The 25,956-nt window shown below is 35.1% G+C and overlaps 1 protein-coding gene across 5 annotated transcripts in view; it reads right to left on the bottom strand.

Annotated features, from left to right (window-relative positions):
* The window catches only part of CYLD (ubiquitin carboxyl-terminal hydrolase CYLD), a 451,655-nt gene that overhangs the window by 43,666 nt on the left and 382,033 nt on the right, over positions 1-25,956 (bottom strand). For all 5 annotated transcript variants that reach the window (XM_090407955.1, XM_090407951.1, XM_090407953.1 and 2 more), the window contains one exon: positions 15,462-15,577. In XM_090407955.1, coding sequence (XP_090264081.1) covers positions 15,462-15,577 — 116 coding nt within the window. The remainder of the gene's footprint in view (positions 1-15,461; positions 15,578-25,956) is intronic.

A 25,956-nucleotide genomic window follows, 5' to 3' on the forward strand; every position in this document is an offset into this window, starting at 1 on the left:
GATAAGATATTCATCAGTGTTTTGATATTAAATACACTATTTTTCCTTATGTAAACATTATGTGTATACTCTATTTACATTCATATGATGATGAAGAATATGCTTAAGCAATAATAAAAATAATTAAAACATACCAGGAGTTTACCACAAGACCAACTAGGATTAAAGAAGGAAAATATATAAAACATTATGTGTATACTCTATTTACATTCATATGATGATGAAGAATATGCTTAAGCAATAATAAAAATAATTAAAACATACCAGGAGTTTACCACAAGACCAACTAGGATTAAAGAAGGAAAATATATAAAAAAACTGAGAAAAGGTGAAGTTAAAATCTGTTGAAGGCAGACAAAAAAGAAAAGTAATCTTAGATAAGCATACAACATAATTAAGTAAATTAAAAAGAAAATGCAAATGACAGATTGATATATGCAAGGATAATCAAAGAAACAAACAAAGAAAAAAAAACACATATGGAAAGAATATTTTCCATGAATCACTGAATAGGAATGTTACTTCTACAACTCACAATTATAAACCAACTCTTACTATAGAAGAAGCTGAAGTGAAGAAAGAATTTAATCTATTCCTTCAGAAAAAGCAAATCCTTAGAATATATAAAATTGTTGAAAGCCAGAAGGAAAGTAAAAGGCAAAATATAGATTCATTTTAACTATACAGAAGAAAGATAAAATGTCAGGTTTTCTGAAAAGAGTGTCATCTATCTGATACATAAAAAAATGACATGTGAAAATTGCAGAAGTATATGTACAACAATAAAAGTTTACTTCTATTTTGAAGAACAAATTAAAACCATTTATGGAGAGGATAAAAAAGCTTCCATAGTTCATTCGGTAACAACAATGCCCTCTGTTTGGAAGGATCTAGGTTCAAATCCTGTGTAGGAAAGAAATAACCTGTATCAGGGCTTTTCAACCGAGGATGAGTTACTCAGTCTGATATATAGGTGGAAGGGTACTCTGCCCAGAATCATGGATTTTTCATCCTGAAAAACAGAAAAACTGGCCACAACAATGCAACAAGAACTAATGCAATTTATAGATATAGCAGACAATGCAGACAGGATTAAGTGCCCTATCATAAGCAGTAAACAGGTTTCTAAGAAGCCAAGCTACTTGGCCAGAGCCTAACACAAAAGGCAAGATGGGAAGGGGGAGGATAATTGGTGTCTACCATGCAGGTTTCAAGATACATACTCTGAAATGATTATTACAAAAAAAGTTTGGGAATTTATAAATATTCATCAGATTTTTGATTTCCAACAAGCTTATAATGGCACTGATAGAGAAAAATTATGACATTGTGACACACTTTGTAATACCAGCAAAGCTAGTAAGACATACAAGATTAACAATGGGAAATTCAGAAGCACAGGTTAAAATATAAATGATTTAACAGAATGCTTTAAAAAAACTTGAGGATTAAAACAAGGAGATAGTCTAGCTCCAATGCTTTTTAACTTAGCTCTGCAATACATTATCCACTAATTGCTAAACTATTAAAGACAATCTAATATACAAATCAATACTGAATATAACATAAGCAGATGACATTAACATCATGTCAAGAACCAAACAGAAAGTATAAGAATATTTAGAATTAGAAAAATCAGCACACAAGATAGGATTAAAAAATTAATCAACAAAAACAAAAACATTAATCTAACAGATAAGCTTAGGCGTTGCTGGTTATTCATGACTTATTTTTCACGGTATTAACAACACCACAAACACTATTATCAACAAGGATGTTTTATTAACGCTAATATTTCGCTGATTTTCAACTCAGCATCATCAGAGCACAACACACATGTAAACGCGACAGTGAGTGAGTGAAACAATAGAATTGCAGAAAGACAAAAGATCTAAAGTCCTATTTTTGGCGCCCTCTAACAGAAAAAAAAAAAAAAAATAAAAAAAAAAAAAAAAAAAAAAAAGCAGCAGTTATCCAGGAGTTTTTCTTAGGATAACCGTCTCCCAAATTTTTGGCAAATTAATGCAACCATATTTGTTAAGGTTGGGAGAATTCTTCAAAGCCATTGCTGACTCAAAAAATAGTCTTTCGGATCTATGACGACTCCTAAATAGCACATTCGTTTTCCTCCATCTAATCCTGTGTGAAGGAGTGTCCAAAGCATGGTCTGCCAGTCCCGACTTGCCATAGTAATAGTAGCGAATGTATCTTTCATGTTCTTCCAGGCGGATGTTCACTGATCTTCCTGTTTGCCCATAATAGGCCAAGTCACAGTCACATGGAACTTCATACACTCTTGGGTGTGCTAAAGGGTGAAGTTTATCCTTTGGTGAGCGGATCAGAGTTGCCAGCTTGACATGAGGCTTGAAGGTGGTGCGAAGGCCATGTTTCAACAATACTTTGGCTATCTTTTCCGATGTACCTCTGATATAGGGAATAGAAATGGTCATGTTGTATTCTTGTGTATTAGGGGGGGGGCAGAGTAATGGGCCTATGTAGTATTTTTTTTTTTTCTATTTTGTAGGGATTGTAGCCGTTGGCTAAGAATGTATGGCGCAGGTACTGGAGTTCAGTGGTCAGAGCTGTATCGTCAGAACAAATGGCTCTGGCTCTGTGTGTAAGTGTTTTTAAAATGCCGTACTGTTGGACTGGATGATGATGTGATTGTTTATGTAGGTATCTTCCTGTGTGTGTAGGCTTCCTGTAAATAGAAAAAGATAGTGATCCATCTGAAAGGCGGGTGACTAATGTGTCAAGAAATGGTAAACAGTTATTTGATTCTTTTTCTACTGTGAAGTGAATTTTGGGGTGTTGGCTGTTTAGGTAGGTGACAAAAGCATCCAAAGTGTCTTGTCCATGGGGCCAGATGGCAAACACATCATCTACATAGCGCAACCACATTAGTGGCTTGTATGTAGCTGTGGTAAGTACTTTGTTTTCAAAGTGTTCCATGTAAAAATTTGCTAACGGGGGGGAGAGGGGGGAACCCATAGCAGTACCATTAATCTGTTTGTAGAATTCCCCCCCCCCCCCCCCCATGTAAAGTAACCTGCATTCATGGTAAATTGAAATAATTCAAAAATATCTGGGGGAAATTTAGACTTGATTAATTCAAGAGTGTCTATAAGTGGTACATTGGTAAATAGGGAGGTGACATCGAAACTAACCATTATGTCTGAATTTTTTAGGATTAGATTTTTAACCAGTGTTTTGAAATGGATAGAATTTTTTACAAAAGTAGAGGAGTTGCCAGTAAGAGGGGCAAGCGACTTAGCTAAATGCCGGGCCAGTTTATATGTGGGACTATCTATGCTATCAACTATGGGGCATAGGGGAACATTAGTTTTGTGGATTTTTGGTAATCCATAAATACGGAGTGTTTTAACATGAATTGGTTTTATTTTCCTGATGATTTCTTTGGGCCATGATGTCACTTTTTTTAGTAATTTCCGGACTTTTTTCTTTTGCGACATTGTAGGGTCTCGATGTATAATTTGATACGTAGAACTGTCACATATGAGATCTTGCATTTTTTTGTTATACTCTTCTTTATTCATGATAACTGTTGCATTTCCTTTATCGGCTTTTGTAATAATAATATTTTTATTATTGTATAACTTTTTTAGGGCAGTTATTTGCTTATGTGGTATATTACTTTTTGGAGGCTTAGCTTTGTTTATAATACTTGCTATGTCTAGTTGCACGTTATTGGCCATTGCTGGCGGAGCAAAAAAAGAATTCACAAAAGTTAAAAGCAAGCACCTAAAAAAATTTGAACTACTACAACAGCGCCAACATACGAAGTCCCGACCGCAACTTCGACGAGACCACGTGGTCGTAAACCTATCGTCGGAAACACTCACTGAAGAAGCCAAGAACGCCCTCAGTTTAGGACATAACTTTGCCGTCGCGCCCAAACAAATTCCTAAACTGGAAATTATGATGAAAGTAGAACGGGGTATCCACGATCTTCCGCCAGCAATGGCCAATAACGTGCGACTAGACATAGCAAGTATTATAAACAAAGCTAAGCCTCCAAAAAGTAATATACCACATAAGCAAATAACTGCCCTAAAAAAGTTATACAATAATAAAAAATATTATTATTACAAAAGCCGATAAAGGAAATGCAACAGTTATCATGAATAAAGAAGAGTATAACAAAAAAATGCAAGATCTCATATGTGACAGTTCTACGTATCAAATTATACATCGAGACCCTACAATGTCGCAAAAGAAAAAAGTCCGGAAATTACTAAAAAAAGTGACATCATGGCCCAAAGAAATCATCAGGAAAATAAAACCAATTCATGTTAAAACACCACGTATTTATGGATTACCAAAAATCCACAAAACTAATGTTCCCCTACGCCCCATAGTTGATAGCATAGATAGTCCCACATATAAACTGGCCCGGCATTTAGCTAAGTCGCTTGCCCCTCTTACTGGCAACTCCTCTACTTTTGTAAAAAATTCTATCCATTTCAAAACACTGGTTAAAAATCTAATCCTAAAAAATTCAGACATAATGGTTAGTTTCGATGTCACCTCCCTATTTACCAATGTACCACTTATAGACACTTGAATTAATCAAGTCTAAATTTCCCCCAGATATTTTTGAATTATTTCAATTTACCATGAATGCAGGTTACTTTACATGGGGGGGGGGGGAATTCTACAAACAGATTAATGGTACTGCTATGGGTTCCCCCCTCTCCCCCCCCGTTAGCAAACTTTTACATGGAACACTTTGAAAACAAAGTAGTTACCACAGCTACATACAAGCCACTAATGTGGTTGCGCTATGTAGATGATGTGTTTGCCATCTGGCCCCATGGACAAGACACTTTGGATGCTTTTGTCACCTACCTAAACAGCCAACACCCCAAAATTCACTTCACAGTAGAAAAAGAATCAAATAACTGTTTACCATTTCTTGACACATTAGTCACCCGCCTTTCAGATGGATCACTATCTTTTTCTATTTACAGGAAGCCTACACACACAGGAAGATACCTACATAAACAATCACATCATCATCCAGTCCAACAGTACGGCATTTTAAAAACACTTACACACAGAGCCAGAGCCATTTGTTCTAACGATACAGCTCTGACCACTGAACTCCAGTACCTGCACCATACATTCTTAGCCAACGGCTACAATCCCTACAAAATAGAAAAAAAAAAAAATACTACATAGGCCCATTACTCTGCCCCCCCCCCCCCAATACACAAGAATACAACATGACCATTTCTATTCCCTATATCAGAGGTACATCGGAAAAGATAGCCAAAGTATTGTTGAAACATGGCCTTCGCACCACCTTCAAGCCTCATGTCAAGCTGGCAACTCTGATCCGCTCACCAAAGGATAAACTTCACCCTTTAGCACACCCAAGAGTGTATGAAGTTCCATGTGACTGTGACTTGGCCTATTATGGGCAAACAGGAAGATCAGTGAACATCCGCCTGGAAGAACATGAAAGATACATTCGCTACTATTACTATGGCAAGTCGGGACTGGCAGACCATGCTTTGGACACTCCTTCACACAGGATTAGATGGAGGAAAACGAATGTGCTATTTAGGAGTCGTCATAGATCCGAAAGACTATTTTTTGAGTCAGCAATGGCTTTGAAGAATTCTCCCAACCTTAACAAATATGGTTGCATTAATTTGCCAAAAATTTGGGAGATGGTTATCCTAAGAAAAACTCCTGGATAACTGCTGCCTGTTTTTTTTTTTTTTTTTCTGTTAGAGGGTGCCAAAAATAGGACTTTAGATCTTTTGTCTTTCTGCAATTCTATTGTTTCACTCACTCACTGTCGCGTTTACATGTGTGTTGTGCTCTGATGATGCTGAGTTGAAAATCAGCGAAATATTAGCGTTAATAAAACTTCCTTGTTGATAATAGTGTTTGTGGTGTTGTTAATACCGTGAAAAATAAGTCATGAAAAACAAAAACAAACAAACAAAAAAAAAACTGAAATAATAATTGACAGACATGAGACAATTGATTTATCTGCATTCAGATCAAAAGACATTCATTGAAAAACTAAGACACAAATATCCAAATTGATAATTCATTCAAATGTTACCTACTGATCTGAAATCTGCATATTTGCAGCAAGAGTGGTTGGTGGTGGTGGGGGATTACATTTTAACTTTTGAAAGGAAAATTCTTAAAAAATATTTGGGTCAGTAAATAATAACAGTCTCTGGAGGATCACATTGATTGATTATGGATTTGTTACCACAAACATAATGTGCCAAACATTATGTTTGTGCTAACTGCTGCAACCTTTAATGTGCCCATTAAAGGTTGCAGCAGTACTCAAAGTAATAATAAATAGTAATAAAGAGATAAATTAGTAAGTAAATAACATGTTATGTACAAAAGACAATTTAAGTTAATCAAAACTGCATTTACTCGTATAAATTAATTCTTTTTAAAAAGTTAAAAGCTTCATGCAATTTTTCTGAGTCTCTTGCCTGAGTGTATATGGTCAGCCAGAGTAGCATAAAATTCATTCCTTTCTTGAGTGAAGTGCTGACACTCGATCAGAACATGACTAATGGTGAGATGCATGTTGCATTGTTCACACATAGGTGGGTTTTCAGCCCTCAATAAATAAGAATGTGTAAAATGACTGTGATCTATGTGAAGCTTAGAAAGAACAACTTTCTCACTTCTGTTTCTACATTGACTAGACTGTCAATGCTTCCTACAATCATGACTGCCATTGGGTAATTAGCTTTAATCTAAAAAACTGTCTAACACAAAGTGGGATCTGATTGGATATGATAAATTCAGTAAGTAAAGCAGCAGTCTCAGATCTTGAACCATCAGTACAGATGAAAAGAAATCAGAAGGTTCTGTTCTGTTTGTATTAAATAACTGCATGCAGATGGACGATGGAGTGTCAGATTTTCTTTGTTGGCACAATAAGAGGATGCAGAATGGAGTGCAAATCTACTATGCATGAGTGCTGTTGTGTTTGGTGCAGGTAATATTATCAACATTTATACCAATAACTTGCATAAAAAATCTCTTTAACATGCATACCAAACAGACATATTGCAGTCTGATGTGTGTTGATATCGAGTCTCCCAAAGAAAAAATACCAAAAAATGTAGAGAAAAGTTATTAGTCCATGTAGGAAGAAACTTTATTTTTATGGCATAGTTAAGAGACAGCTGTTTCTAAGTGACAGAGCCAGTTCATTTGCTTCAACACAAAGACTTTCAATGGGCAAAAAGTGAAAAGCACCAGCAGCTATCCGTATATAGCACTAACCATCATAGGCTACTCTGCTTTGCAGAACCATAGACTTAGGACCCATCATCTAACTTTGAACATATAAGTGCACAATAAAGATGTAGTAATGAAGACTAATCCACATCCCATTCAGTGGAAAACAGAGTGCAAAAGAGATACAAAGTTCTTTTGCACTTTTCCCTTAGTTGACAAATGTGTGCAAGGAGTGTAATTCTGAGTGGAAAGCATGAGATTACATGCTTTCCACTCAGAATTGGAAGACTTGGCTAGACAGAAAGTTTTTAATAGAAACAGGGCGTCATCTAACACCAATGTTCTAGAGGTCTTAATAATCACGAATTTTTTCCATGACAAAGAACACCAAACCCAGATGTTCTTGTTTCAGGAACATGTCTCTTATGTGTAAAATATTGGTAGAATCCTGAGAGTGCCAAGCAGCCAAAAAAAGATTCAAGATAGAGCATGAGGTATCTTTCATAGATACCCTACCACATCAAATCTCATTGCTTTTAAACATGCTCAGAATAAAGCACATTAGATATATCAGTCAAAAGCAATCTCAGATCCAATTTGCATCATCTATTAATCAAATAAGTAGTACAAAAATTGTATGGGACACAATCTAGAAAATGAAAGGTTGATATAGAACACACCATTTGTCGATGTTGGAACATAATGGATATATTATTGCTGAACTCAAAGCCATTACAGATATTTTGGGAGAAAATTTTACTAGAATCTCAGCAACAGTGTCATAAATTTCTGAATTTTTAATATTAAAAGAGAAATAGCAGCTGAACTTTTCTACTAATTGGCTAGAACCATGCTATCTGCATTCGTTAAGGAGGAACTGAAAAGAACTTCTTTACTGTCACACATCAGTGTAGTAGGTCTTGATTACATCGATTATGAGATGATAAAACATCTTCCATCATCTTCTATGGATCTATTTCTCTTGATGTAGAGCAGAATGCTTACAGAGGAAGAGTATCTGAATTCTTGGCATAAGTCAGTTGTCATTTCAAAATCCCAAAATCAGGAAAGGAATCAAACACAAGCAAACAATTACTGATCTATCACTCTGACCAACTGTCTTCATAAGATATTGGAAAAAATAGTTAATGCCAGACTTCTCTGGTATTTAGAAAGCAGTGATCTCTCCAACATGCTAGTTTGCATTTTATAGACATTTCAATGTTGGACCATTTGTTCCATTTAGTAAATGGAACAAATGCTTGGGCCTGGCTCCCACTGAAGAGACCTCAATAAAGGTTGAAACTAGTCTGGGTAGTGGCCCTTCCCTTAATGCATAACATTAGACATATCCGCAAGGAGATGTGTTTTGCATTATGGGAGATACTGAGATAGGAGTGTTAGTAGCTTGCTCCATCTTTGCAAGGAGTTGCCCGGTGTTGTACCACTTTAACCCAGTCCTGAAGATACTTTCAGGTGCAAACCTTGTTTGTACACACTTGGATAAAGGATTAAACTAAATTTATTATAGTCTTACCAAGTGAAAAATAAACTTTCAACTTCTTTCTCTAAATCCAGAGTAATTTAATAAAAAGGTGGCAAACCATTTGGCAGCTCCTATAGGAGGAGATGACCTTGCTAATGCTTCTGCCTGGTATCTCCACTTGGGCCTGGCTCCCACTGAAGAGACCTCAATAAAGGTCGAAACTAATCTGGGTAGTGGCCCTTCCCTTAATGCATAACATTATACATATCCGCAAGGAGATGTGTTTTGTATTATGGGAGATACTGAGATAGGAGTGTTAGTAGCTTGCTCCACCTTTGCAAGGAGTTGCCCGGTGTTGTACCACTTTACCCCAGTCCTGAAGATACTTTCAGGTGCAAACCTTGTTTGCACACACTTGGATAAAGGATTAAACTAAATTTATTATATAAGATCTATTGCAGGATACGAGCAGGGGAGGGGTATATGGAAAAAAAGCTACTAAGTAGATTATTAACAAGGGAGAGGTCATTATTGTCAAGCATGTTTGATGACGTAGACTCATCCATTCGTGGATGAGTCTACGTCATCTACTCAGATATTCGCACTATCCCAGTGTTGTGTTCATTAAATCACCCATAAGAAGTATAGGCTCGGGCAGCTACAATATAAGGTTACAATCACGGTCAATCACATTTAACTCAGAATCCAGTGGTAAAGTAAATGAATGGAACATTTTGTAATAAGAAATCCTGAAGAAAGGCAAATGGCTACTGTTTCCAGAGCAGTATAAGATGGACATGATGGAAAGGAGTATGACTGCCTGCTAGGATGGTTATTCCACCACGAATAGGACCATCTCTAGTTTTGTCCTTACAAACAACAGTGAAATTATTTAAGGTGGATCCTCACTAGGTTTTAAATGTTTTCTGCAAACAAAAACAGAAGGGTTTGTGCTTCTGCAGCAGAACCTTCATGAACTGGCAAAACTCATGACAAGTGCACTGTAAAAATTTTGCTATTGTTTTGGCTTTGTAGACTTGTCTGATTTTTCAGATGTTGAGGGCTTACCTTTGTCAGGTTTACATTTATCCAATGATTTAGGAAGAATGGAGACTGGCTGTCCATTCTTCCTAAAGGTTGGGATGTCTGGTGGTTTATCGTCCAGTGATATCTTTTTCATAGTTTTCTTCACAAGTAGGATCTCATCAAAAGGGAGTATTTTTGGAGTTGTTTCATAAGTGAAATCATAGGTGGTGGTGGAGCTGATGCACTCTGCAGAGAAGCACTCATGATCATAAAGTTCAGGTATGGTGAAATTATTAGATGGTGTAACAGAGATAAGTGTTTGAGATGCTTTCAATGTTTTTGAACTCCACCTTCTCAGTCACAGGATTTGAGAACAGGTGTGATGGTGGTTGCTAACTTCTTTTTTGCATTGTGATACGATATATTTTTTTCTGTTGTATTGACTCTCCCACCTATAGAATTACTAAATTTCTGTCACGTTTATTAACTGCCCATACTGGACAATCCAGATCATTCATCAAGAATTCCACACATTTTCTTGAGGAAAATCAAGGATATTCAAATACAAGAGTCGGATTTGTCAGCTTTGACATTGTTTCCCTCTTTATCAACATTCCATTATCTGACACTGTTAATTTACTATATGATGATTATCCTCCTGATATTGCAAAGATTTTTGAATTTGTTATACAATCAGGATATTTCAGGAAAACCTACCTTTACTGGCAGATACATCCATAAAACGTCTGCTCATCACACCTCTCAAAAAATTGGTGTCATCAAGTTTTTAATGAATAGAGCACATAAAGTATGCTCCTCTCCCTCAAGCTTACAAGAACTTCTCACTATCAAAACGTTAATGGAATTTAATGGTTACAACTCTGATCAAATCCAGCAGATAATCGACTCCTATGTTCCAACACCTCAGGATTCTTTAACAGACTGCAGAGTTCCAATCCCTTATATTTCTGGCATCTCGGAACCAATTGGTAGAATTTTGAAGTATCATCTCATTCTCACATATTTTCTGATCAACAAAATTCCTCATCTGTTGACATCTACAAAAGACAAACTGGCACCTCTATCATTAGCTGGCGTTTACCAGATGCCATATGAATGTAATCTAACATACTCTGGGCAAGCAGGCAGGCAGTTCTGTGGAAAAAAGAATTAATGAACATCAATATTATATTGAATACATGAAACCTCAAAGGTCTGGTCTTGCACAACATAGTATTGACACTAAACACAGTATCCAGTAGGATGAAGCTTGTCTTCTCTATAGAAGCAGGTTTAAATATGAACGCCTTTTAAAAAAGTTAAGCCTTTGTGTCAGCCAAATCTGAATCTCCCAAAAGTTTGGGAGATTCTTATCTTATGTAACCATCAAAAATAGTTTTTAATAATATTTATGAATATTAATTTCTGGCACGTGGCAACAGTTTTTAATTGGTAAACCAACAACTGCTGTAAGTGCTTTGTATTCCTGTTCCTTTGATTTGCTTGTTTCTAACAGCACTGATGATGTACTGTTATTTTCAGTACGAAATATCTGTACTTTCATTTCATTAAAGTTAATTACTGTGGTTATTGTGTAATTTATTGTTTGTTCTGTTTATATCTTTTGTATTTCTTTCCTCCCTTCTACTGCTGACATGCCTGAAAGTAGACTGGATGATCTCTCTGACAGGTGACACAGAGATCTTGGTTGTCCTCAACACCTTCAAATAAAGAATGATGACATTTTCCTTATTGGCTTTTATGTAACAGTGTTTCTCATCATCCTGCTGCATGAATAATGAGAAACACTGATACATTTAAACTGATGTCACATCTTTTGTTTCTCACTTCTGTTATCAAATGATGTATCTATGATATCTGTACTTGCTTGCTAAAAAATTTGAATTCATTCTCAAGGAATTCAAATTTTTTAGGGCATTAGTGTCAGAGCTTTCCAACCACCACAAATGCCCACTATCCAACAAGCAATAAATGTGCTCAAAAGTAGAATGCCAGAGTTACTCTGGATGCTATACCAGAACCATAGCAAGACTTGGAACATGTTTTCCAGTCTCCTACCATGGGGGCAGGAGACTTAGAATAATGTTTTAAATAGCGGCTTCACACATGTACGAGAAACTAAACAAAGTTATTACTCTTATTATTTCGCTCAATATATCATGATTCATTCAAGGAGAAGGCAGAAGAATTGGAAACAACATTTAAATTATGAATACAAGAACGAGTCAAACAGCATGCTTATAATATCACGTCTCGGTTACAGTTGTACAGCAAGAGGCAACACAATTAGACTTCAAAAGTGGGTATAGATGTATAATTAATTCATTAAAAATTATAAACAATTAACAGCAATCACTTACCAAAACTTAGAGATAGGCATATAGTCTGTCCAATTAAGATTAGGATGGTGGCATAGGGTTTCATGCAATTAAAAAAAATAGATGATCAAACTCGAACCTACTGTAGTGCAGCATCTTGGTATGGTTTCATTATGTCTGTGTAAACTGTATGTCTAGTGTCGATGGCATGAGAATCTGGATCTGAACCTTCAGATTCCAAAAATCTTATATAATCTTGATGTTCTTGGAATTTAATCGTAGCAGAACAGCCAGTCTGTCTAAAGTAGCAAAGATGACAACAACAGGCAAGGATAGAGGTGATAATGTATCTTTGATAGGCAGTAAGAAAGATGACAACTTCCAGGCTGGTTTGAAGGTGGTATACAGATTATATCTGTGAGGGTCCTTGCCATTTGTTCAGATGTTTCTTTAAGGCAGAGTATGTGGATTTTTTTAACATTAGATTATCTAGAGAGGGATAATAATTATCAAATATTTTCTGTATCATGGTCTCACTGTAACCATTAAGTAATAGAGTAAGTTTTATTTTATTTAAATCTTGTAATAAAAGAGACTCAGAAGAACAAATCATACGTGCTTGGTACCCAAGGCTTTTGATAATCCCTATTTTTTGTGAAGGATGATGATGATGTAAAGATGCATGAATATATCTGACTGTAAAGGATGACTTTCTGTAAATAGAAAATTTAATATCATCAGCAGAGTTAAGCTGTATTAAAGTATCCAAAAAGGGAAGATTGTTGTTAGATTGACATTCAATAGTGAACTTGATGTGAGGTAATTTTATCCAGAAATTGAAGTAGTTTTGTTTCAGAGTGAGACCAGGTTGCAAAAATATTATCCACAAAATATAGCAAAATGGAGGGTTAGGAGATATGGTGTTAGAAATCTGATCCTCTAAATTCTCCATAAAATGTAAAGCCCTATGCCAGCATCCTACTCTTAATCAGACAGACTGTATGCCTATCTCTCAAGTTTTGGGAAGTGATTGCTGTTAATTGCTTATATTTTTTTTAATTAATTAATTATACATCTATACTCACCTCTCTGAACTCGAATGGTGTTTCCTCCTACTGGTGGGATAGTGGTCTGGAAGACCTGATAGTAAAAAGAGACTCAGGAGAAGTACAACAAAGAAAAAAAGAGGAAGAATGAAAGGGGCCAGCATTATCACTGGGAGGTCCCCTCCACCATGAACAGGTGCCTCCACATAGCAGGGTGAAGATAAGATACAGTTAAGAGTTACACCAACTACATAAAGAACCTACAATATCTAGTTCAAATCTGTTGCAGTGAACAGGAAATGTTATTTGAATAGAAAATGACTATATTCTTAAGGAAACTGCAAATAATAAAATTTTAGTAAAATCCCAAAGGAAAAATCAGAAGGCACAGATGGAGGTCAAGATTCAATTTTGGCTGTAAAGCCATAGAAAGGAAGAAGGAAGTCTATTCATTATGTATTAATTTAGTAAACAACAGCTAGCATAAGTTTCTTTGAAATTCACATCTAAACATCTTTAGCTCAAAAGTATAAGCAAATTTATAACACCAGAATCAAGGCATTCAAGAACAGCAAAAATAGGGTTTTTTTTGCAAACATTTTCTCACAGCACACAGTGAACAAATACTTTAGTTGATGACATTTTTGTGCATTTTTATAAAGAATTCCATAAAATCACTGCAAGTTTGTTATTATCATTTTTTTAAATATGCCATAGAAGGTAGAAAGAAGTATCAGTTTCTCTGCACCACACATACTATCCAAATCGTTCTGAGACAAATGAAGAATTTTCAGCTGCCCTGAAAGAAATTCAAGGATAATTATAAAATGTGCCCAAATTTAGGTGAGTAACGAAACAAAATATATTACACCAATAGCCACAGCATGATTATTTACAAGAAGAGTTTACTCACCCTCCCCCACCCCTCTCTTTTAAAGATCAAATCTTAAGCAGGTCTGATAACCTTTGCTATGGCATATAAGACCTGATAAATGTGCAAAGTACTGGTTGAGGTGAGATATCATTGCAGAAATGCCAATTGGGGTTCGGTGATGACTCATATCAGGTTTGGATGACTGTAGGTGGTGGTGGTGGTGCACATTACTGATATTAGAATTAAGACCTCAAATGTTAATAAAGTCAATTTGGAAGTTTTTTATAGCATAGAATTCTGATATTTTGTTGGATTTTTTAGAAGAGTTTGCTATGGTAAGAGTGAACTGTACTGGTCATGCAAATAATTTCAGCTTAAATCATAAACACTGAGTAAATAAGGAGATAAGCTTTTATAGTTAAGCACAGTTTACTAAATCACATCATTTTCTAGTAGATATATCAGAAGCACACAGGATACTATGACATAATCAAAAGCAGTTAAGAGTCCCTTACTTGCTGTCAATAATTTTCTTCAAAATTTGTCTATTACTAGTCAGTCCTCAATATTATCAGTTCTATCTAAGGTATTCCTAATTTCAACAGTTTATCTGGATTGTTTCTAGATCATTTCTGAGCCTAGCTTCAAACATGGCTTGCTATTCTTTTATCTTCCATTCTGTATAAGTAATCACACCATTTTTAATTAACGCTACTTTCAAACTCTTGAATAACCATGTCAGTTACCTTCTAACTTCATTTTAAATATGATCACTGAAATCATCTGTTCATTTTAAGAATTAACACACAAACTTGTTTATTCATTTTGAAACACAGCTTTCTTCATTTTCCCCCACTCAATTTCAATGTAGCACAGAAACTATTGTTTACTTTCCTGAATGAAACATACAAATTTGTTTATTCTCTCCAATCACTTCTAATACTTTCAATACAACCAATGAAACCATCTGTTCACTTTCCCCAATTGAAATGCATGAATTTGTTTATTTTCCCAAGTTTTCATTGAGTTAGAGAACTAACTTTGCATTAGTGACATCAAGGAGGGGGGAGAGGGAGAGCAAGTTTCTTGAATTTGGGGTTAATCCAAATACCCCCTCTTTAATTTGATAGTAAGGAAGGCACACACACAAATGCATTGCATAGGTTGTCTGCTTGCAGATGACTACTGTTAGGTGGCATGTGAGTAAATTAAGTAAAATTTTAATAGTCAAATTTTTTTCATGGCCTTTTTAGGATAATTTGCATACAAGGGAACTGTCTGAATGTTTTTAGTAAATAACATTCTTGCTTCTCTTAAATGCCCAAAAATTTATACTCAAATTTGGAGAATAAAATCCACCAATTTTTTTTTTTTTTTTGTGTATGGTTAATTGTGTATAGATAATGGGAGATATAATTATTTAATATTCTACTTACTTTGTCCATGCATCTTTGACAGAATGCTATACTCTCTAAGCCCTCTCCAAACTGACCAAAACATTCTTTGCATTCATATTCAGCTACCTGACCACAAATACTGCATTGTCTTGGAGCTAACAAAGAGCAAAAAATAAGTATTTTTAAAACATTGATATTAATTAGTTACAATACACTACCCAGAAAAATTACTTCTTATTTTATCCAAGGCTCCAAATACCTTCAGTTCGAATTTTATTTTAAAAGGATGTTAATTCACAAATATTAAGCATTACAGATATCTGCTTAGTATTTAAAGTGAAAGTTTTTAGGATTTAAGAAATCTCCACATCAAAACAGCCATGGGATCTGAATGGGATTTCAGCCTCTGCATTAAGAGAAAGTGATCTACTCTGACAGCCATATCCAGATCACTGTACACAGATCTGACTACCTATTAGCTTCCTTCCTATGGAGTCTCCTATTTATGTAATGGAAAAGGATAAGATAGTTCCATTACATAAAGCAGACTCTATAAGAAGGCAACTGATAGGAGGCATATTAGATATCATATGGCAGACTTGAGAAAATTACGAAAAGATAGGTGAATAATGGTGTATCACATGGGCTCAGTACTTGAGTTGCTACCATTTATTCTGAACATTTAATAGCATTGTAAAATTATTTGAGGGGTATATCCAGTGGTGAGCTATGGAGATTTTAACAAAGGGCTCACATCGTCGAAAAAAAAAAAAAAAAAGAAAAGAAAAAAGAAAAAAAAGCTGTATTTCACACAAAAACTTTTATTAATATAGCTTGTGTACCAATTCCAATCAAAAAGTATGAGAGGACAATCAACCTCTAAAGGCTGTCATTTTTAAACAAACATTTCATGATCTAAACATGAAATATTTGCACATAATCAACTGTGTTAATTTATCTTACATAAGAAAAACATTTTTTAACTATCAAAATATAATAAGAATGAAATATTTTATAAAACATTTAACTGGCTACCAGAAGGGAGAAGGGTAAAGATAGCGCATGTGCTTATTTTATTTTCAAACTTGGGTGCATTCGTTATAGAGGAATTGAAACAATAATTCCAAATAATCTATACACTGCCAAATAGACTAATTTTTGTTAGGTTACCGTATGAGTTTGTCGCTTAATATGTTTCAAAAAAAAAAAAAAAAAGGTAAACAAGAAGAATAATAGGCTCTCAAATTTGAGAAAAATTTAACAAAGGGCTCACGCGAGTCCCTTATAGCTCACCACTGGGTATGTCTAGTTGTTTTCTGATAATGCAAAACTGGGGGTGGGGGGTGGGGTGAGATAACAGTAATAGAGGTGATGATGTAGAGATTTTGTAGGATGATTTATATAGACTGATAGTTTGAGTAATGATGATAATGATAATGGTCATTTTAACTGCCTTACCAGCTTGGACATATATACATCCAGCAAAACCTGGATAATGCATGCTATCTTTTGAAAGAACATGGATAAGAAGTGCTAGCTGGTCATCATACCCATTGCAAGTGATAGTCCTTCATGCCAAGGAGGAGAACACTTATAAGAGATACTTGCATATTTTATTCAATTAAATAACCCTATGTGGTGGCCGGGATAAGAATAGCCCCATTGTAGCCCATGCATACCATAGGAGGTGACTAAAATGGGTACCCAGGAAGGGTAATGGATAGCAATGCTGCAGTCAATGAAGTTTTAACTGAGACTCAGCTATTGATGTTACCTGCCTGCCATGATCAGAGCTTATAGCTATATATTACCCCATCCATACATTTTCTTCTACAGATAATATGGAATATGAAAAGCATTCTTTCTTCATCCATCTAGCAAAAAAAAATAAAATAAAAAAAAATCAATTAAATATTGCTTCACCCTTTGAAAACCAATGTCATTATCAAGTTTTTGTGTTGTGTCTAATCATTTAGTCGAGTATATTTTATTTGTTCTCAAAGAACTTGATTCAAGATAATTAATTTTGTCAAACAATCATTTTATAAGTTAATGAAAATCCAAATCTTAAAAATAATGAGTAATATTTATGTTCCAAAATAAGTTTTATTTTTTATTCATAATCATATTTCGAAGAATACTTCACAGATTGTGTGAAGCTCTGCATTTGGACCATTTTGTTTTATAGAGAACAATACAAAAATCTTTATTCATATCAATTAAGAATAATTGATATTCTTAATAACACAATCTGCAGTGGGGTGCTTAAGGGGCAAAGCTGTATAACTGAGAGAAGACCTCCACATAGCCTTTAAAGGAATACAGAGAACCGACCAGGGCTTCTGACCTAATGTCCAATCCTCACCTTCTCGTGGAGCACCCCGTTGGGTATCTAGCTGGATACTGAACGAACGAGGATGGGCTGGCAATTTGGGATTTAGCCAACCAAATTGTATTCTTATTGGTTAAACCAAAATAAAAAATGATGGTACAACATGACAAAATTTCATGCCGGCTTAGGTGTCGCCCGGTTAAACAAGGCCACTGTTGTTTTCGCCAGGGAACTAGGGCGAACAGCGAAAAGTCAGCTACTGGAACAAATCTGAAAACACACCCCAACTCAACATCACCAGAGTTAAAGATTGGTACTATCAACATAAGAAGCCTGAATGGCAAAGAAATGGAGCTAGTTGAGGAATTAGATAAGTACCAGATCGACATAATAGGGGTGACTGAAACAAAAAAGACAAAAACTGGTGAGATCTGAGTAATAAATACAAAATATTATATTCAAGCAATGACAATCAAGGAAAAGAAGGAGTAGCCATAGTATTCAACACTAAATACGAGGCTAATCTTCTTGAATGGCAGTCAGTCTCAATAAGTTTTAAAAGAGGTATACCGTGAGTAGACATATCGATACAAAATTAATAACGGAAAAAACTCACGTACAAAGATTATTTAATAGTATAATTGTCAAGTACTATCTCCCATAAAGGGGATAGACGTAAGCCATATTTAAAGTATTCAATTGAATACTTTAAACCTGAAAAGTCTGGACTTGCAGAACATGCCATCTTCACCAGACACAGAGTTCATTGGAGAAAGACAAAAGTTCTTCACAAAAGTCAGTTTCTCATGGAACGCCTTTATAAAACATGTGAAACTCTACTTCATTATCCTAACTTAAACAGATCCGACGGCTTATGTCTATCCCCTTTATGGGAGATAGACTCTTTACAAATCAGCTCATCTTTCCTAACTTTTTATTGTATTGATTTTTTTTTTTTTTTTTTTAAGGAAAGTTATTGACCTTTTTAGTTATCTTACACCAGCTACATATGTGGTGCTTTTTGGAATTGTCAGTTATTGTTTAATTTGAGCTTAATGTACTGAAGATGCCTGTGACACACAGGCGAAAATCATACTATTAAATAATCTTTGTACGTGAGTTTTTTCCGTTATTAATTTTGTATCGAGTCAGTCTCAAGTAGAGTGATATGGGCAAATATGAGAATGGGGTACTGGACAATGGGACTTATTTGTGCCTATGGTCCCATAGAAGGTTCTACTAAGGTAGAAATGGAGGAATTTTTTGATGCTTTAGAAAAAGTAACTCGCACAATGAAAAAGGAAAAGTTGGTCCTTGTTGGGGATCTGAATAGCAGAGTAGGAAATCATTGTGAGACATACAAAAATATTTTGGGAAAATTTGGAGAAAAGAGCAAAGCTAATAATAATGGCAAATACCTGGATTTCTGCTCAGGACATGGACTGGTTATTACTAACACCATGTTCCAACATAAAAATGTGCACAAATTCACATGGAGAGAAGAGGCAAGGAATAAGAAAAGTTGCAACTATGTTATTGTTGATAGTGATGTTTACTCCCTGGTGCAGAACACCAGAGTGTACAGAGGATCTGAAATTGGAATCGATCACTATGTAGTCTTGAGCAGGATAAAATTGAATTTCATATCGAAAATAATAACATGTAAGAAAGTTTTAAAGCGAATAAAAGTTGAGCAGCTCTCAGATTTGAACTGTAGACTAAAATACACAAAGATTATTGAAGAAAAAATGAAAGAGTTTGAGAATAGGAAGCAAACCTTTGAGATTCAGTGGCAAGCCTTGAAGAAAACCCTGATTGATTCAGCCAGAGAGCATTGTGGTGAGGTTGTCTGCAAGGATAGAAAAATCAGGACTCCATGGTGGACATAGGAAGTTAGAGAGGCAGTGAAGGAAAAGAAGAAATCATATCAAAAGTTCCTGGCAAATAAGTGAGCTTGTGCTCTTAGAGAATACAGAGACAAAAGTAAGAAAACTAAACACTTTGTAAAAACTGGCAAAACAAAAGTCATGGGAGAACTTTTGCAAGAACATAGAAAATAAATATCAAGAAGGAGGTAAGATATTCTGGAGGTTGTTGAATAAGCTTAGAAATGGAGGAAAGAGTGCTGTAAAAGAAGTTAGAGATGGTAAAGGTAACATGAAAACAGGAGAAAAAGATATCCTTGAGGTATGGAGTAATTACTTCGAAAAACTGCTAAATGAAACAAGCAGTGATAGCACAGTGGTAAAAAACACTCAACAGGCATACAGTCAGGAATACATATCCTTACTTGAAGTAGAAAAAGCCATCAAAGGCCTTGAAATGTGGAAAGGCAGCAGGAGTAGATGATATTCAAACAGAAATGCTGAAGTATGGTGGTATAAAAGTCTGCTGTGGCTGCACTGCATAGTTCAGAAAGCCTGGACAGAGGGACGCATTCCTGATGATTGGAGTAGAGCTCTAATAGTGCCCATATATAAAAAGGGATATAAAACTGAATGTGAGAATTATTTCCCTACTGAGTGTTCCTGGCAAGATCTATGCAAGTATACTTGAGAAACGGTTGAGAAGAACTGTGGAAGAAAAGCTTGGTGAAGAACAAGCTGGATTCAGGCCAAATAGAGACTGTCAGTATCAGATCTTCACTTTACGACAAATAGTCGAGAAAGCATGAGAATATAACAAAGATCTGTATTTAAGTTTTGTCGATTTGGAAAAAGCATATGACAAGGTGCCGAGAGAGAAGCTATTCAATATGCTACAGTTATATGGTGTCAGTGGGGCATTATATCAAGCAATACTCAGTCTGTATTTGAGTTGTAAGTCAGCAGTTAGAATTGAAGGAAGTACAGGGAGATGGTTTAATGTTAAATCTGGTGTGAGACAAGGATGTACATTATCCTCTCTGTTATTCATTATCTATATGGATCACATTATGAAAGAAAGCGGTATTAAACATGATATCAGAATTAGAGATGTTAATGTCAGCTCTTTGCTTTATGCGGATGATGTTATACTTCTAAATAAATCTGCTACAAGTCTGCAAGATTCCCTGACTAAATTGAATAACTGTTGTAATAGATATGGTATGAAGGTCAGCATTACAAAGACAATGAAAATAGGTAGAATTGTTGAAAATGTCAACTGTGTTGTGAACGGGGAACCTGTGGAACAAGTAAAACATTTCAGCTACTTAGGCATGATTTTTAGTGAAGATGGTAAATTAAATGTGGAAATAGACAATAGAATCAATAAAGCTGGTATGGTAGGAAGTCAATTGAATAAATTCATATGGAATAAGAGAGAAATTAGTCGGAACACTAAATTAGCTGTATACAAGACGGTGTTCAAACCAGTTTTAACTTATGGATCTGAGAGCTGGGTCAGAAGTAAAACACTTGACCAAAGACTAGAGACCGCAGATATGAGAGTCCTGAGAAAGATTAGAGGCGTGAACAGATGGCATCAATGGCAATATCATATTAAAAACGAGGATATTAGGAAAGAACTTGAAGTTGTCGGCATCCAGGAATGCGTTAGCAGAGCTAATCTCAGGTGGTATGGTCGCTTAAACAGAATGGGCAAGGAAAGATTAGCAAAACAAGTGTTCTCTGCCAGGTTGGCAGAAAAACGACCGAGAGGAAGGCCAAAATATAGGTGGATTGATACGGTACAATGTGCCTTAGACGATAGAAATATAAGATCTGATAATGATAATATTGGAGTGTTGACAAGTAATAGACTGATTTGGAGGAAAATTATAGATAGGAAGTTAGTAATGGTATAAATTTTTCATGTAGTACTATCATATCCTGTACACCCCTCGAGGGTACATGTCAGGAATTTGATGATGATGATGACAATCTGCAGTTATAGAATTAAAATTGTATTTAGCCTTTGATGGGTAATCCTCCCCCCCCCCCCAAAAAAAAAAACTATCACTCACACACAAATACTGCTAACATATCTGCACTTTCTTTTTGCTTTTTGCTTGTATTTATTATTTTTTCAAAGTGACTGTACCAGATAACTTTCAATTTTCCATACTGAAATTAAATTCTGATTATCAGCAAATTTTGTATATTTTCTCATTTATTATTTCCTGATTATTATAAATCAGGAAATTATGTAATATTGGGTAATTGGAGAAATTAATGTTTAAAAAACACTGTGTCATCCTACAAAAGCAATATCAGAATAAAATGTTTCAAATATCTGCTAATCAATCAGAAAGAATAAAAACAAAACAACAAATTTATCCATGTATTCAGTAATTGCTTGCGTCTTTTTAGTGTATCTACTGGGAAGTGTTCTGTCCTCTCTTTCTCAGTAATTTTCATTAGCTTACAGCTTGTTACCTGAGCAGAAAGGAATATTAGCAAGTATATCTAAGACATTATTCATTTCTGAAATGGCAAGTAGCAGCAACATTTGGGGTAAAAAAAAAGTTGAGATGCAGAAAAGTGGAGCCTTTGCCTTTCAAGTAGTTCTTACTCTAATGAAGATGATGAGGGAAATATTTCTAGCTTTGAAGATAGTGATCTTGCTTGTAGTTTAGACAAGTCTTTGTCCAGAAGATGGATGATCGTCACTGAATGCACACCAGCATGTCCACACTTTCCATTCATAGGTAAGCCAGGAATTACTGAAGACTTTCACACCAGCGACATTTAGGATCCTTCCATCTATTTCTAGATGATGAAATTCTTTCATTCATAGCAGAACAAATCTAACAAAACTAACCTTTAGGCTTGCGAACAACAACAACATCAGCAAGTTTAGTACAGTCTGCATTCTCCCAGTGCACTTGGGAGCCCAATAGATATCAACATGCTACGTACATTTATAGCACTCTTGACTGTGCACAAGATATTGTGAAAAAGCCCCATCTCAAAATTGATCAGGCAAAACATTCTTGCCCAGTTCTTAACAAAATTTATGATTTTCTGATGAAAATTCATCAGAAATTTAGATTACTACACATTCCTGAGAGAGAGAGAGACTTAAGTATTGATGAAAGCCTTATGTCATTCAAAGTGAAATGTACGCAGTATATTCCCCAAAAGAAAGCAAAGTATGGGGGTAAATTTGTACTTTATGAAGCGTGGATATCTTTGATATTTCAAATCTTATATGAGAAAGCAGACTGTAGCCGAGCGTGATAAATATTCGGATCTTCCATTATCAATACAGGTAGTAATGCAGTTTTTAGACCCTTTACTGAAAAAGGTTACTGTGCCACAACGGCACAGTAACACCATCTTTATCTGATGCCTCTAGATCTGGCATCAGGAAAACTGTTGAAGGGGGGAAATCTGAGTTTGTCAGCAAGGGAAAGTCTTTTCACTACGTTGGAAAGACAAAAGAGATGTTTTTCTGCTGTCTGAACAATCCCTGCACTATCTATCAATAGAATCCATGCAGAAGCATGGGTTCAAGAAAAAAAAATCCATTGTTGTATGTGCATATGTGGAGTCTACAGGTGCAATCAGCAGCTATCATTTTACTCTGTAATGAGGAAGTAACAAAAAAAATATTACAAAAAAGTGTCTGGACAAATATTGGATTTTATTATTTAGAACAGTTTCCTAAGAAAAATTGCACGTCTACCATAACATATCTAGATTACAGAGAAGAAACTGCAAAAGCAATTTTATGCTCCTACCAGTTTATGCTCCATCTTTAGCAAGCAGGAAAACAGGCAATCCTTCCAGACCTCTGTGGTTGGTCACTGCTGACTCCAACCATTTCTCAGAAACTTTACCACCACAGCTGATATATATATAAATCAGAAAGGAGACAATAATCTGGATGTAAAACTGCTTTGTGTGTCCACCCTTGTTCTAAGGTGTTCCCTACTAGTAATTCAAGATATATAAATTTTGAACAGTATGAAATCAAAAATGTTCCCTTTTAGGGTCATTAAAGCAGTCTTTCCGGACTATAAATATTGATAGAGAAATGTCTGACTGTGCTGATTCCAGTTCCTCTTGAAAAGGAATTTTTTAGGTCGTTTTTATAACACACAGGATAATATATTGTTGTTCCTCTCAAAAGTGGCTAATAGTACATTTTTTGAGGGAATAAAACAAAAATAGGGAGGAACATCAGGACACATGCCTTCTAGGTGCAAACTTTTTTTTTTCTTTTATGTCCACAACCACAAAAGTTTAGAAATCTATAATACGTTAATGCTAGTATGTAGGGTAATTAACATCAGAAATAAGAATAAAGATATTTTTTTCAAGAGCCTCCAATAAACTGAGTGATGGCTTTACAGAACCAAATGCATCTACCACCTAAATATTTTCATAAGCATTCATGCCAGTATTAGGATTCTAATCTGCAGCCACTTAGTACAAAAGAAGAGAATCTCTCCAGTTGGCTACCCAAGCTTAGTTGTCTCGATCAGGAAAATGATTGAGTTGATTAAGGCCGTGATTTTGTTTTGATTGGAATTATGGCAGAAGCAACCATGAGGCAGGTACATTGTGTGTCTGATATTTTCTTGCTGCTTTGACTGTTTGCTGAAAAACAGGACTTCCTGGTAGGAGAAAACCATCACCTCAGTATGAGACTGTCTAACTTATTTTCAGTTGAAAATGCCTGATGAAGGTTCTCATAGTACTACATAGGTTTCGAACCCAAGTTTTCTAACCGAAGAAAACTGGTGCACTCTCCTCTCACATCTGTGAATGCACATTCGCTGGCTTTTTTTTTTTTTTTTTGTTTGTTTGTTTTGCATGGGGAAGTGCCCTAAGTTCTAAAAAGGAATGAAACCGAGATAATTTTTTATTCTTTGCTTCTTACAGAGCAAAGTTTTCTGGATGAGCTGTGAAATGCTCACTTCACAACTAGTAAATGCAAAAGTAACGCTTGGAAGAGTTAGCGCTGTTCGTTCTAGCACATGCCAGATTTCAAGTTTTACATTACTTGAAAGGAAAAACAACCTTTTTTCCTTTCAAAAACAAAAAGAACTATATACTGTCAGAATATAGAACATAGAAAATAGCATTATTATTATTATTATTACTGTTGTTGATAGCAGTACTAAAACTTACTGTGTTATCACAATGTAAATTGTATTCTATAATACCAGTATAGTGATAATAACAAACAGCTACATAACAATAATATAATATTCTATTATTCTCATTTACTCAGGAAGAACAAATAAAATAAGATTAATTATTACTGTTATTATTCATTGTATGGGGACAAAATAATCCTCAACAGAAGATGCTCATTTTCATAATACTCAAATTCTGTTTTGTATGAAATCCCAATTTTTATCAGGATAAAACATGCTACAATTGAAAAGTAAATTGTTTCACAAAAAATAAAATAACATGAATATTTTCCCTTGTCCTCACATAGCACTGACGTGATATGGATTCTGTGATATATATATATATATAAGATGTCTTAATTATATTTCAAACACTTCTGAATAGCAGGCTAAATCATTCTCTGAGATGTTTTATTTCTTAATTTTTGAAACATTGTGTACTGCAATCATACCTAATGCAATTGGTTTCTGAAACTTTCCTATTATAAGATTGTTTTTAGTAAATGAGAATACAGTTTGCTGATAGTGAAACTTTGCCTATTAAATTTTCACAGCAGTGTGTGCTACAGATTAGAAATTTCCAAAGTAGCATTAATGGTGGCACTAGAGTCACGAATGAATGTAGCGGTAGTTTGAGCTGTGCTAAAAAAAAAATTTCATATAAAGTGTATAGTGTGGCATTTTATAGCAAATTGTACTGAATTTTTTCCTGTCTGGATACAAGTATCCTTTGGCAGTGTTATCGGAATTTTTGTTGTTTATATTGTGTTTTGCTACTTGTTTCTTCTTAGTGCTTCTGAAAATGATGTCCATAAAGAAGCACATGTCAGTGGCACAAAGGTTCGGTATGAAAATCGAGTTCTGCCTTGGATTTTGCTATATCTATGCACTGAAAAATGTGAAAGATTTGTGGATTGTTTGGGTAAATGAAAAGAAGGAAAGCATTAACATATGTGAAAAGTGTCTTGATATACTGGAGTGATTAGAAATGCTATATCTATGCATTAAAAATGTGAAAGATTTATGGACTGTTTGGGTAAATGAAAAGAAGGAAAGCATTAACATATGTGAAAAGTGTCTTGATATATTAGAGCAATTAGAAATGGGAGCATGAGTTGTGACCATAGAAGAGC

Source organism: Typopeltis vanoorti, chromosome 18 (assembly GCF_054136105.1).
Source record: "Typopeltis vanoorti isolate ZY-2024b chromosome 18, IOZ_Tvanoo_1.0, whole genome shotgun sequence".
Classification (NCBI taxonomy): Eukaryota; Metazoa; Arthropoda; class Arachnida; order Uropygi; family Thelyphonidae; genus Typopeltis; species Typopeltis vanoorti.